General features: G+C 51.1%; 1 protein-coding gene across 4 annotated transcripts in view; it reads right to left on the bottom strand.

Moving 5' to 3' along the window:
* USO1 (USO1 vesicle transport factor) overlaps positions 1 to 11,464 on the bottom strand; it is a 35,330-nt gene extending 23,866 nt beyond the window's left edge. For all 4 annotated transcript variants that reach the window (XM_075422067.1, XM_075422064.1, XM_075422066.1 and 1 more), the window contains exons 1-4: positions 11,349 to 11,464; positions 11,176 to 11,262; positions 11,037 to 11,101; positions 4,613 to 4,692 (exon numbers count right to left, since the gene is read on the bottom strand). In XM_075422067.1, the coding sequence (XP_075278182.1) occupies positions 4,613 to 4,692; positions 11,037 to 11,101; positions 11,176 to 11,262; positions 11,349 to 11,414 (298 nt within the window). In that variant the 5' untranslated portion in view covers positions 11,415 to 11,464. The remainder of the gene's footprint in view (positions 1 to 4,612; positions 4,693 to 11,036; positions 11,102 to 11,175; positions 11,263 to 11,348) is intronic.
* Between the last annotated feature and the right edge of the window lie 407 nt (positions 11,465 to 11,871).

Consider the following 11,871-nt stretch of genomic DNA (forward strand, 5'->3'; position numbering starts at 1 on the left):
ACCTAAAGCTAAATGGCTCCGGCACCTCATGTATTTATTTTAGTTTAACAATAGAAAAGACCTAAACATCAGGACAGGAGAGCAAGTTTGAAACAGGTGAGCACCGAAACCTCCCTGTCCCGTAATCTGCCTTAATTTCACGGAGGAAATGAAGCGCCGTTCTGTTATTTACTCTCCAGTTGTGCAGAACTGGGGTGGCACGTGAATGTCACCTTACGCAATTATTTCCTGCGTCATTGCTGCACAAACAAAAAACAAATGCAAAAGCATCCCACAGATTCAACGGGAGATGTTTATGATACTGTCATTCTGGAGCAGAAGAGGAGGTATGTCGTTCCAGCGCAGCCCAGCTGCTGAGACTCGGCTTTCCCGCTGCCCCGCAGCAGTTGCGACGCAGTCCCCCACAGCCAGGGCAGGAGTTCAGCTGTACAGGGACGGCACCAGCGGCCACCCCGCAAGGACCGAGTCTCTCGCCGAGCCTAAGAAAAAGGCTGGCTCTTTGCCTGGCTGTGTTCACACCAGGCTTCCCACAGCAGCGCGGAAAGCCCATGAAGGCAGGTGAACTGCTCGGGGAGCAAGGTGCAGGACCTCACTCGGGCCCAGCGCCGGCCAAAGGCCCCTCTCCCTGCAGGGCTCCACTCGTCCCCCCGGGACAGGCAGCCTGCTGCCCTCCACAGCCCCGGCTCTGCACCACGCCTGGGGCAGCTCCGGCAGCCCAACGCCTCGCTGCGGAGCCGCAGCAAAGGCGCTGCCGCTCGGCCTCGCTGTCAGGCCGCCCTACGGATCGCGCGGATGCGCGTGCAGCTCTGCGACACCCTCCCCTGCTAGCTGAAGCACAGAGCACAAAGTGCGTGGTAAAGGCACCGAGCTTCTGCCCAAATCCAAAGATCTGATGTGGGTAAGTGCAGGCAAAACAAGGGTTTTTCCTCCTCCTTCAGCTGCAGGATTTACAACCTTATCAAGGAGTCACTAACAAACCATTAACAACTGAGCAGCTATAAAAAAGGTCAAAGACCACGCATAATCTCCAAACTCCATTCCTTGTTAGGGGAAAAAATTTTCTCTGGCAAACCAGAGAAATCAAAGGACTCTACTGCAAAAATTTGGTGCCAAGAAAAGAATTTTCATTCAACCAACCCAATTCAAGCTGTTGGCGACGGTGATTCACTGCAAGGTATCAGTTTACAAGATCTAATTTCCAAGGGTTTCCAATAGAGGAAAGAGGTTTTTGCTTGGCCTTTCAGACATCAGGGAGCAGCTGATCGTTTCTCTAATGCAGTACAGCTATATTTCTCCCTTCAAGCAGGCTTATCAGTAGGTAGCTTACAAGAGGGAGAGAGAAGCAGCACCGGTCTGCTGTAAGCTTTTAGCTGCAGAAAGTATGAAATACTAACAAAAGATGCCAAAAGGGAGGACAGACTGTGCAAAAATGACCCTAGCCCAGGATGTAGCATCTAGCAGAACCCAAGTCCGACAGTGAGCGCCCTGAAGCCGAGGGGCTTATCAAGTCTGGGTCACTCCTGGTTCACCTGAACAAGCGAACAGCCGCAGGTAAGCCAACGCCGCAGGCGTTCAGTTGCTGCACGTGCTGCTGCAGAACAAGCAGCTACTCGGCGGAGGATCGTACGCGCACTGCACGCACCGCAGCTTGCTGCAAACCAAGGACAGCCCCTCCACCTGAACTGTTTTTCTTTTAAACCGATGCTTAAGTCAAAATGTTTCACTTTGAATTTTCCATGAGCTGCAACTGAACACCTTGTCCTTTACCCAAACTCAGCTACAGCTAGCAAGTGTTTGGACTATGGATTCGTCCTAATCCCAACTCTTACCCTTGCACCAGTTCCGGGTGCTAAGGCAAAACCCGAGCAGTACACACAACCTGCACAGCCTCTTACAAGTTTGCTGTAGCTTTTATTTATTCCAAAAGCTTGACTCTAGTTCAGGATGTTTAGGATTCTTCTATTAAAGGGCCAAATTAAAGTTGTCTTTTCCTCCCTGCCTCCCCCAACTCCTACTTTTTCCTATCAGTATTTCTTCTACTGAATTAAAAAAAAAAAAAAAAAAAAAGAGAGAGAGAGAGAGGGGAGCCAGACAGAAACAGGCAAAGTGAAACTGCATCTTCTGCTTGTGTGCATACACCACAGACCTTGCAGCCAGGCTTCTACCCATCATCACTCTGTAAATCTACGCGTTCACAGGGCTTAAATAAAGAGAACAACTTCCATCTCTTAAGATTAGCTCTTAGTGATTCACCAACAAGCAGCACTACAAACTAGAATTTAATCTCAGAATAAACAGATGAAGTGCATTTTGATTAACTAGTTTAAAAAAGGAGAACATACAAAGTGTTAGTGGTAACTCACGGTAGAAGTGAACAGTGTATTTTAACATGCATTGCTTAAAAGAGACACTGTGAAGGATGCTTACGTGCAGCACACACATTTGTGTCGAAATTCAGGGCTTCTTGAAAATAAACTCTGCTCACAAACTTATGCCCATTAAAATCCTGCCAGTTCTGAGGCTGCACACTTTCATGACATCCTAAACAAGAATTTGTCACTATTACAATCTCTGGAGATCTGCTGGCATTCAACATGCCCAAATCACATGAGAAATGAAATTGGGAAGACGCCTCAGCTACAGAGCAGAGCGCAAAAAGCTTTTGCTAAGCTCCAGTACAAGTCTTCACAGTGTCCTTTTTAAACGGCAGCCAGTGTTACGGGTGTGAGTAGCAACTAGGCCTAAAATAAAGTGCTGTACGTCTATAAGTAAAGATTCTTTTACCTTCAGAATCATCTGGCAATGCAGATAAAAGAAAAAGAAACAAGAGAAAGGTTTACAAGTTGAATAGCTTTCCAAACAGCACAAAATGCAGCACAAGCTCAGCTTTTCCAAGCAGCCATCCTAGCTTTCCGCGGCAGCGCTTGCACCCTCGGGTAGCTCTGGTGGCAGGGGCCGAACTGAACAACCCATAACTCTCACACCACCGGTGACGGCACACACGCAGCTCCACTTGGTCAGTTCTTTGCATCGCCTCACCTTCTGCCCACTCACAGGAGCATTCGCGCTCCACCACATGTACTGGGAACTGAAAAATGAGACACAAGCACTGCCCAGGACTAGAAAGACTCTTGAGGTCCATGGCAAATGCAGGGGGTTAGGAAGCCACAAATATTCAGGCATCTTAAATGTAGCCTTCTGCTCACACTGCATTCACGCTTGCCCAAGAAGTCTGATCTTTCTTTTTCATACAAGTTGCTACGATGGATTTTCATGTTCATTCGCCCAAAAGCAGAATAGATATCGTACAAGCCTTTTTATCTGTTGTTGATATTTTCCTCTTAAAACCCTGGAAAGCAGGTCTACAGCCATTTGGCTCAGATGACTAGTTCAAACTGTGATGAAGCCAAGACTGGTTTGCACATGCCAACAGGAGTGGTTTTCCAACACCACCTGCAGCAAGGCACGAGTGGCACGTCGGAGAGGCCAAGTGAAGGCCGCGGCTGGCTCCACGACACAGCTCGCTTCGCTCTGGCAGGCAGCGACCTTCCCGGCAGAGGCACGGTGGTGGCAGCTGCCTGCGAGGCTGTAAGGGGTGCTGCTCCCCGTCCTCCCCAGCGACGGGGAGGAGAGCGGGCGCACGCAGGCTCGGCATCTGGCAGGCATCGCTCTCCGGGCGAGGCCTCCTCCCAGGCTAGCGCTTGCACAGCCCTCAGCCAGATCCCAGCCCCGTTCTCTAGACACATCCTTGATGCTAAAACCAGGGAACCCTGGACTGCCCTGCCCTCCACCCCAGCCACCCTTCGAGAGCCTGCAATGGCTATAACCCACAGAAGGTTCACTTGCAAGAAGCATCTGGCTCTTCCTCAGTCTGGGCACTCGTGGCTCCTACCCATGTATCGAGTTTTAAGAACAATCCTCTTCCCCAAGCCTAATCTGGGTTACTGCTGCGATTTTTCTTCAGCATACTGATGTTTCTGTGAAATGTGCGTTACTTTTAAGAGCTGCAACCACTTCACTGGCCTCAGACCAGCTGTGACAGCCGTTCAAGACAGGCTTTTGAAAATAAAATACAGGCAGGAGGGGCAAGGAGTTTCACAGCCCAGCTGTATAGTGTCTACTGCCACATCTAACTGTCTTGGGAAGGACAGGCAGAGTCATCTTCTAAAATGCCACAGCAGGGCTGGAAAAGAAAGTTTTCACGCTCACATATAGCCACCTTATCATAGGTGCCTGAGATTTTCTTTCTCAATATCCTTGTTAAATCATCAGATAGCAGTGTCCCATTTGACAGTAACAGCCAGAACTGTCCTCTCCCAATAGCAAAGAATGAATCGATTCTTTATTTACGACCCAGAAAAAACAATTAATTATCCCATTCCAACCTGGCTGCTATTCACAGAACGTAGCTTTTAAAAGTAATAAGCAAGAGATCCAGTATGACTTTAACACAAGCTGTGTACAAGATTTTTAGCACTGTCATAACAGCTACACAATAACAAAGCAAGTCTCAGCATCAGTAAATCACAGAGTGTTACAGATTATAATTTGAACAAAACCACCGAAGAAGGCACCCCCACAGTTAATACAGCTATTGCTACCAAGCGCTTACCTTGCTCCTCCTCTTCTAGGTCATTCGATATTACATTGTAGAGAGTGTCCAAGGCATAGCCAATTATTTCAGAATCTGAACTGCAAATGAAAGAACCACTTTTCTTTAATGACTTATTTCCAACTACTCTTACAACATTGTTTTCTGCACAGGCAGTTTTCTTCGCAGCATTAGATCAAGCGGGAAGGACTGATGTTGACAGACATTTTGTACCACCATATAAACATGAGCTGTCCGGTCACTGAACAGGGTCAAACTCCTTTTCCCGGTTTCATTCCCTCGGGCAGCCACATCCTGGTGACACAGGGTGACCACGGGAAGCTTCACTGTAAGCATATCTTCCATCTGCTGCGTCACTCCTTCCAGCCTGCTCCCCAGGTACAGCAGGAGACACCTCGGGGAGGGACTCCGACCCCTTCCCAGGAAGGCGCCCAGGGAAGCTGCAGACCAGTTTCAGCACCATCCCAGGAAAGACCCTCCCCACCACCCTGCCAGCGGCAACAGGGGACCAACAGCTTGCGCTCCACGTGAACGCAATGGTGACAGCGGCGGGTTCTCCCAGAGGCCAGCCTCCGCGTCACCAGCTCGGACTACACCCAGGTATTAAGGGCTTTTGAGCCCCAAGCATTGCCAGGAAGCTGCCGGGCAGCCAGTCTAAGCCCAAAGCAGCAGTTCACCTGCTTACACCAAGACTCTGCTCTGAATAAGCCCTGCTTTAAGAGGGGCCTGTTTCTTCTGCGTTACGAAGACCGAACAATCTGTAAACCCTACACTACAACAAAGACACGGTGCAAGAGTTGGGGGGGACGAGAACGTAACCGTTTTTGGTGCTTGCTTTGTTGCTCATAAACCAGAAAAGCATGAAAGCACAGCTGGTCAAAAACCCAAAGGACAATAAAACGTAACATCACAGAGGAAGGCACCTCAGCATGCAGAAGGACACACCTCACAGCTGCTTTCACGTCTTGCCCAAGACCAGAAGAGCAGGCTGTCAAAACAAGACCTCTCACTCAAACTTTTCAGGATTTGCTGTCACTGATCTCTAAGGCATACAAAACAAGGCCTCCACACCAGAGATTAATTTGCATTTTAAGAAGCTACTAGGCCAGCGCAGAGCAGAGGCCTAGCAAACCACCTAATCAGCAATCTTAAAAGCCAAGCCTTAATTGAGGCCAGCTATCTCTGCTAGACCACTAATTACAGATGACAGACCTATACTAGTTACAGAATCCCAGCATGGTGGGGGTTGGCAGGGCCCTCTGTGGGTCACCCAGCCCAACCCCCTGCCCAAGCAGGGTCACCCAGAGCAGGCTGCACAGCACCGCGGCCAGGCGGGGCTGGAATATCTCCAGAGAAGGAGACTCCACAGCCTCCCTGGGCAGCCTGGGCCAGGGCTCCGTCACCCTCAGAGGGAAGAAGTTCTTCCTCATGTTCAGCTGGAGCTTCCTCTGCTTCAGTTTGTGCCCATTGCCCCTTGTCCTGTCACTGGGCACCACTGAAAAGAGTCTGGCCCCATCCTCCTGACACCCACCCTGCAGATATTTGTAAGCATTTATGAGGCCCCCTCTCAGCCTTCTCCAGACTGAACAAGCCCAGCTCCCTCAGCCTTTCCTCCTAGGAGAGATGCTCCAGTCCCCAACTGTTGTTGCAACGAAGAAAATTAGAGGTGCCTCAGCAAGGGCTTTAGCAAGCTCTCCAAGTGACACCTCACCTCCCATTCTACGACTCTCACACTAAATCACGAGCTAAAAATAATCAGGTGTCAGTGTAGTTTGTTCTTTCACATTGGGTTTTGAACTGAATCCTGGTCCTGCTGATGTCCTCCCAGGACACAGGCGTTTCTCCTTAGTGTGTCACTCAACTCATACCACCTGCTTTTAAGCTGGGCTGTAATGCAAACAAAAGGGGAAAAAACCATCTCCTGCTCTGCCAAACTGTTAGTCAAAGCAAGTAAAGGAAGCTTTTAGTCCATGTAAAGGGTCTCATCCAGCAGGTATGCTCAGATTTCCAGCCTGCTTATGTTTTTATGGTAATTTTAGTTCTTCAACACAACTCTACAAAGCCTGTGGTTTCCTTTTCATGTAACTGAAACAATTCTGCATCTGAAAAAATGCACAGAAATTATTTCCTGGAGACTTAAAAAAACCCCAAGTTGCAGCCTTGCTTTTCCTTTCCCTTGTTAGGGAAATCACAGCAGCTACAAAAGAATAAGCAAAGTTTACGCAGATGTGGCAAAAGCAGGCCTTGTTTCTCTTATCCAAAGAGGACCACATTACAAAATGAGGAGAGCAGCATCCTATCTTTGCTGTTCACTGCCTCGTTAGCGTCTGCTGCTCACCACACACAATGCTTTGTTGACTGTTCTGTTCAGATGGAAGCCACGCAGCTTTTGCTCCGTAGTGAAAGTCAGTCAGGAAGCAGAGTTGCAGTCCCTCACGCAGCCATGGAAGACGCAGCCTTCGTGCAATGCAGCGATCCAGCATAAGCCACCTCGGGCATCCTCCCCCTGCTAGCTCTGCTTCCACGCTGCACCCGACCAAGGTGTCCATGCGGCGCCCCGGGAGTTCACCAAGAGCAGCCCAGCAGAACCACAGGGAAGTGAGGGCACCCACCTCCTGCCCTGCCCAGCTGGGGGGCCTCAAGAATGCTTTTACCTCTTCTTCTAAAATGACAGCATTTCACTGTCAGAACAGAGACAAGCATCACCTGCACTGTCAAGAACAGCACAGGAAAGCAGAGCGTTTCTATCATGCCATCAATCACAGCACGCCTAGAAAGGCAGGCATTTTGCTACCCCTAAAACTCCAGTCGTGGAGAAGCTATCAAAGGGGTAATGACATTCACATTACCTCTCACAGAAGTTTTAATGAGAGGCATATTACAGTATGAAAATTTGGAACTAATAGCACATAAGTAACCGAGGTTTGTGCCTTAATTCTTTTTCTTAGGTTCATATTAGGTTTCAAACCGTTAGAATTGTCACGCTGAAATTTAAAAACCTTGTCATATAAGCAGAACCGAAGCAGCTAAAGATCAAGCTGACTTCTCGCCCTGGTGCCTTCTCCCACACCAACAGTTAAGTGGTACTGGCCTGTTCTACAGTCAATGCCAAGTATTTTTCAAAGCAGTCCCTGGTGGGATATGGCAACATCTAGACAGTGAGTCAGGGAAAGTCCTCCAGTAGGTCGTACTTCATCTTACAAAAAAAGCATATGGCATAAGAACTCTGGCGCGTGTAAGAGTCTGGAACACTTAAAGGCTGGCTCGGGAGTGTTATCGGGCTCCAGGATGGCTGATGCACACAGCTGAAAAACGAGTGAAAGAGGTCAGTTTCCTACAGAACAAGTTTTAGGTACTCGGGCAGGAGACAGAGCTTAAGGCAATCTACAAGTAAACTGCATAGCAAGTGGAATAACGTGTTCATTTGAGAGACACTAGTAGTCTGTTCCTGTTCCAGGATAAAGGCTGTAAATAGTTCGAAGCAACAGTGCAAGATCCGAGGACAGAAATGAGAACACAACACAAGAAGCACTCGCCACCTCAGCACAGCCACGCAAGCCAGGACTTTTCCCTGCTACAGTTGGGAGATGAAGCTATAAATGCCCCTCACCTCGTACTAACAACTTCGGAATTAAGAAAATATCAGCATGTCTTATAACACAAAGAGCTAAGGAAAAGTGTGATTCACTACAGGGGAAGTAAATGATTAGCACAGCAACGAGGGGAAGGGAGGGAGGAAAGGGGGGAAAAGGGACGAAAGGGACTACTGCTACAGAGCTGATACCGTATGTGTGCGTATCCCTTCAGATTCCAAGGGAAGGAACAACTGATTCACCAAAAATCAGGAGATACGCTGGAGATGAAAGACAGCTACATTTCTACTCAAGGGCGATATGAATAATAGTTAACATAATTCTCAGAAAAGGTAAGAGCTGAGCTATCATATTTGGCTGAGAAGGCCTTAAAACCAAACGACCTTTCGATTAGATACTGATTTCACAATGACCTTATCCGCATTAGGAAATAATGACCTCCTACCAGAAAAGTTGCTTCAGTTTTTCATATTGCTATTGCATATTCCAGCAAGACAAACGCTGCTGAAGATCAAACAGCTGTGCGTCCTGGACCACTCCATTACTTTCTGGCAAATACCTAACAGGAAAGCGTGTTTGCACTTGTCGCTGTTCTCACGTTTCTCTCTACAGCAGCTACCCATTCCACACGCGCTCGGCGCTGCCGGTTCAGAGACCCAAGCCCGCTGCTGGCTCCTGCCCCGGAATTCTTTCCACCCGAACAGCCCATCCCTGCAGAACAGGCTGGAGAGCAGATGAAGCCTCACCTGATGCAGCCCAAGCAAGCCCTGCTTCTACTCAGCCGGCAACTCGGAGGGGAACCCCATGGATTACATTCACATTCTGATGCACACAAAAGACAGCAGCTACAGGCGTACGTCCAAGACAACAGGCAGATCGGTGGGTAACATCTCCAGTCAGTTAGGTACCAACCACCGGCAGCTCCACGGCCAAAAACCTTCACCTCAGGAGCTCAATCGCCCATCCTCAGGCCAACCTAATCGTCACTGAAAAAACATACTTCCCTGAAGCTAAGCTACAGAGAAGACAAAAGTCACTACGTTGACTTCAGCGTACCGTTTTCCTGGTCCTTCCATATTCCTAATCAAATTAGACCTTCTGTAATCTTAAACCTCACAGCGACACAGTCAATGCAGAGGACCGGCGCATGTGAGTCACTCACATGAATACGGTGACATGTGAGAAGACAACTCGAGTCACTCATGGACTTCTGTATTTTCTGAAGTTGCATTGCTGCTTCTTAAAAATAATCTTAACCAGCTGCAATGCTACAAAATAGAGGAGGACAGGAGGAGGAAATGCGCATTTTCTACTTCTGCAGAAAGCTTCAGGGCACCCAAGGTGGACACTGGCAAGGTCCAAAGACCTCCCCTACGGCCACACACCAAAAGAGAGATGTGCTGATGTGCTCACCCAGCATAAAACAGGCAATAGGAAAGACACCTATCAACCGCTGGGAGACAGCATTTCTCCCAAATCCAAAGCCAAGACAGATGTGTTTACTGCTTGTGAACTGCAGCCCGAGCCACACAAGACATCTGCACAGAGCCCCAGCACCCTCCAGTTCCGAAGGGACAACTGGAGCCCCAGCAGCACAGAAAAGCTCTCCGATTCCTGCCCTGACGGGTTCGGGTTAGCATCCCAAAGGAGAAGACGTGCCTCCCTGCTCAACGTTCAGATCTGGCCTCAAGAGCCGAGCAGCGAGTGAAAGCAGGCTCCCCGACCTCACCGTTTCAAAGGGCTTCCCCTTCACACCAGTGACAGTTGCCCCTGCTCCCTTCTACCGTTTGCATCATGCAAGCTGCGTGCAGGCCAGACGTCCATGTCTCACTACCCAGCCGACGGAATGGAAACAACGTGGGCTCACCAAGCCACCAGCTGCGCACCTCCCCAGCCGGCATCACTGGCCAGGTGTGATGGCCACCAGCAGCCTTCGGCTGCGCACCGAGAGGCTTCCTGCCCTACGTACGTAAGCGGAGCAAGATGCCTCCTGCTAGACGCTGAACTGCTGCTTTCCTAATCCTCCTTTATCTGGACACAGAAGACGCTCTCCTGCTTCCCACACAGGCATGTGTAAGTATTCCATATACGCCCTTACGACTGTGTTTTTAATATATATTTACCATCTTTATGTTCAAACCCAGACAGAAAGACTGTCCCAATGCACGTGCCTCCCTACGCACTAAGACTGTGCAGTAGCTGAAGCTTAAATCAGAGCGCTTCAAACCGGTCCCGAGTTACAACACGAGGGTACCATCAAGCACAGCAGCGCAACCAGTTGCAGAGATGGATAGCAGAGATATTTTAAATGCTGGATTGCATAAATATTACATTCTAGCCCACAAGAAATATTTAAACCAGTGTCATCTGTCTCCACAGCAGCCGTGGAGTCCAGCTCCCTGTTTACTCGAACCCTTCAGTATAAACACCCGCATTACTCCCCGTGACAGGGTGATTCTGCCGATTCACTCGGTGACACACACCTGAGAAAGCACGCTGACTTCACACGTTTCCCGTCCACTCTGCCCCGTTCGCCTTGTGTCCGACAACAGGTTGGCCTGGGTGACTTCCAACACCGCGTTTAATCACCGCGGTCGCTCGGGATTTAGCTTTCTGCAGAGTGGCAGCCAGCCGGCCACCGAGAAGCACTGAGACGCTCTCTGGGAGCCCTCTGCGCTCAGCTGGCCTTCCCGCCCCTCTCCCTGGGAACTCCGCTCTCCCCAGGCGACGCTCCGGCGCAGCCTGTCACCAGACCAGGCCCCGGCGACAGGGTGCCAGCCCCTCCGAGCGTTCCCGGCCGGCGGCGGAGCAGGGCGGGGTCCCCGGCTTACCGGTCTGTCTGCAGGACGCGGATCAGGTGCTCCATGGCCTGGATGCCCACCTCCAGCCGGTACTTCTGTCGGGAGAGAAGCCCGGCGGTCACGGCCCGGCCCGGGGCCCGGCTCCCCGCGGCCGCAGCCCGGCGCTTACCTTGGAGAGGGACTTGAGGGCGCGGACGGCGTCCCGCCGGTCGTCCAGCAGCGTGGACGACGCCACCCGGTCGCACAGCTTCTGGATCTGGAACGGGCGGGAGGCGGGCGGTCAGACACCGCGCCCGGGCCCCCGCCGCCCCCCGGCCCGGCTCCCTCCCCCGCCCCGCTCACCGTCTCGGCGCCGGAGGGCTGCGGCCCGGCGCTGGGGCCGCCCATCACACCCCGCAAGAAGTTCATGGCGGCTCGGCTCGGCCCGGCCCCGCCGCCCCCGCCACGGAAGCGGCCGCCGCGCCTGCGCCGGGACGTGGCAGCGACGTGGCGGGCGGGAACGGGCGGGGAGGGAGGGCCGGGCCTGGGGCCGGCCCCGCACCCCGGCCCCGCCCGGCGCTAACGGAGCCAGCCCACCCCCCCCCTCCATCAGCCCCGGGGCCCGGCCCGGCGCGGCCCTCCCGGCGCTCCCCGCAGCGTTCTCCCCCCGGCGGTATTTTGGGTTTTCTGCATCCCAAATCACAGCAGGTTTTATAGCAACAGCCGCAGATGAACACAGAAAGGAGCCGGTCAGCTCACTCCAGACTACAGCCAGTTCCCTTCATTCCAGGGAGAAAACCCCTCACTGCAGTTTAAATCAAGAGCTTTGGGGGTTTTATCTTCCCCGTCAACCAAAGAATGAAATCGACATTTTAAATTGTGTAAT

The sequence above is a fragment of the Opisthocomus hoazin genome, chromosome 5 (assembly GCF_030867145.1).
Source record: "Opisthocomus hoazin isolate bOpiHoa1 chromosome 5, bOpiHoa1.hap1, whole genome shotgun sequence".
In the NCBI taxonomy this organism is placed as follows: Eukaryota; Metazoa; Chordata; class Aves; order Opisthocomiformes; family Opisthocomidae; genus Opisthocomus; species Opisthocomus hoazin.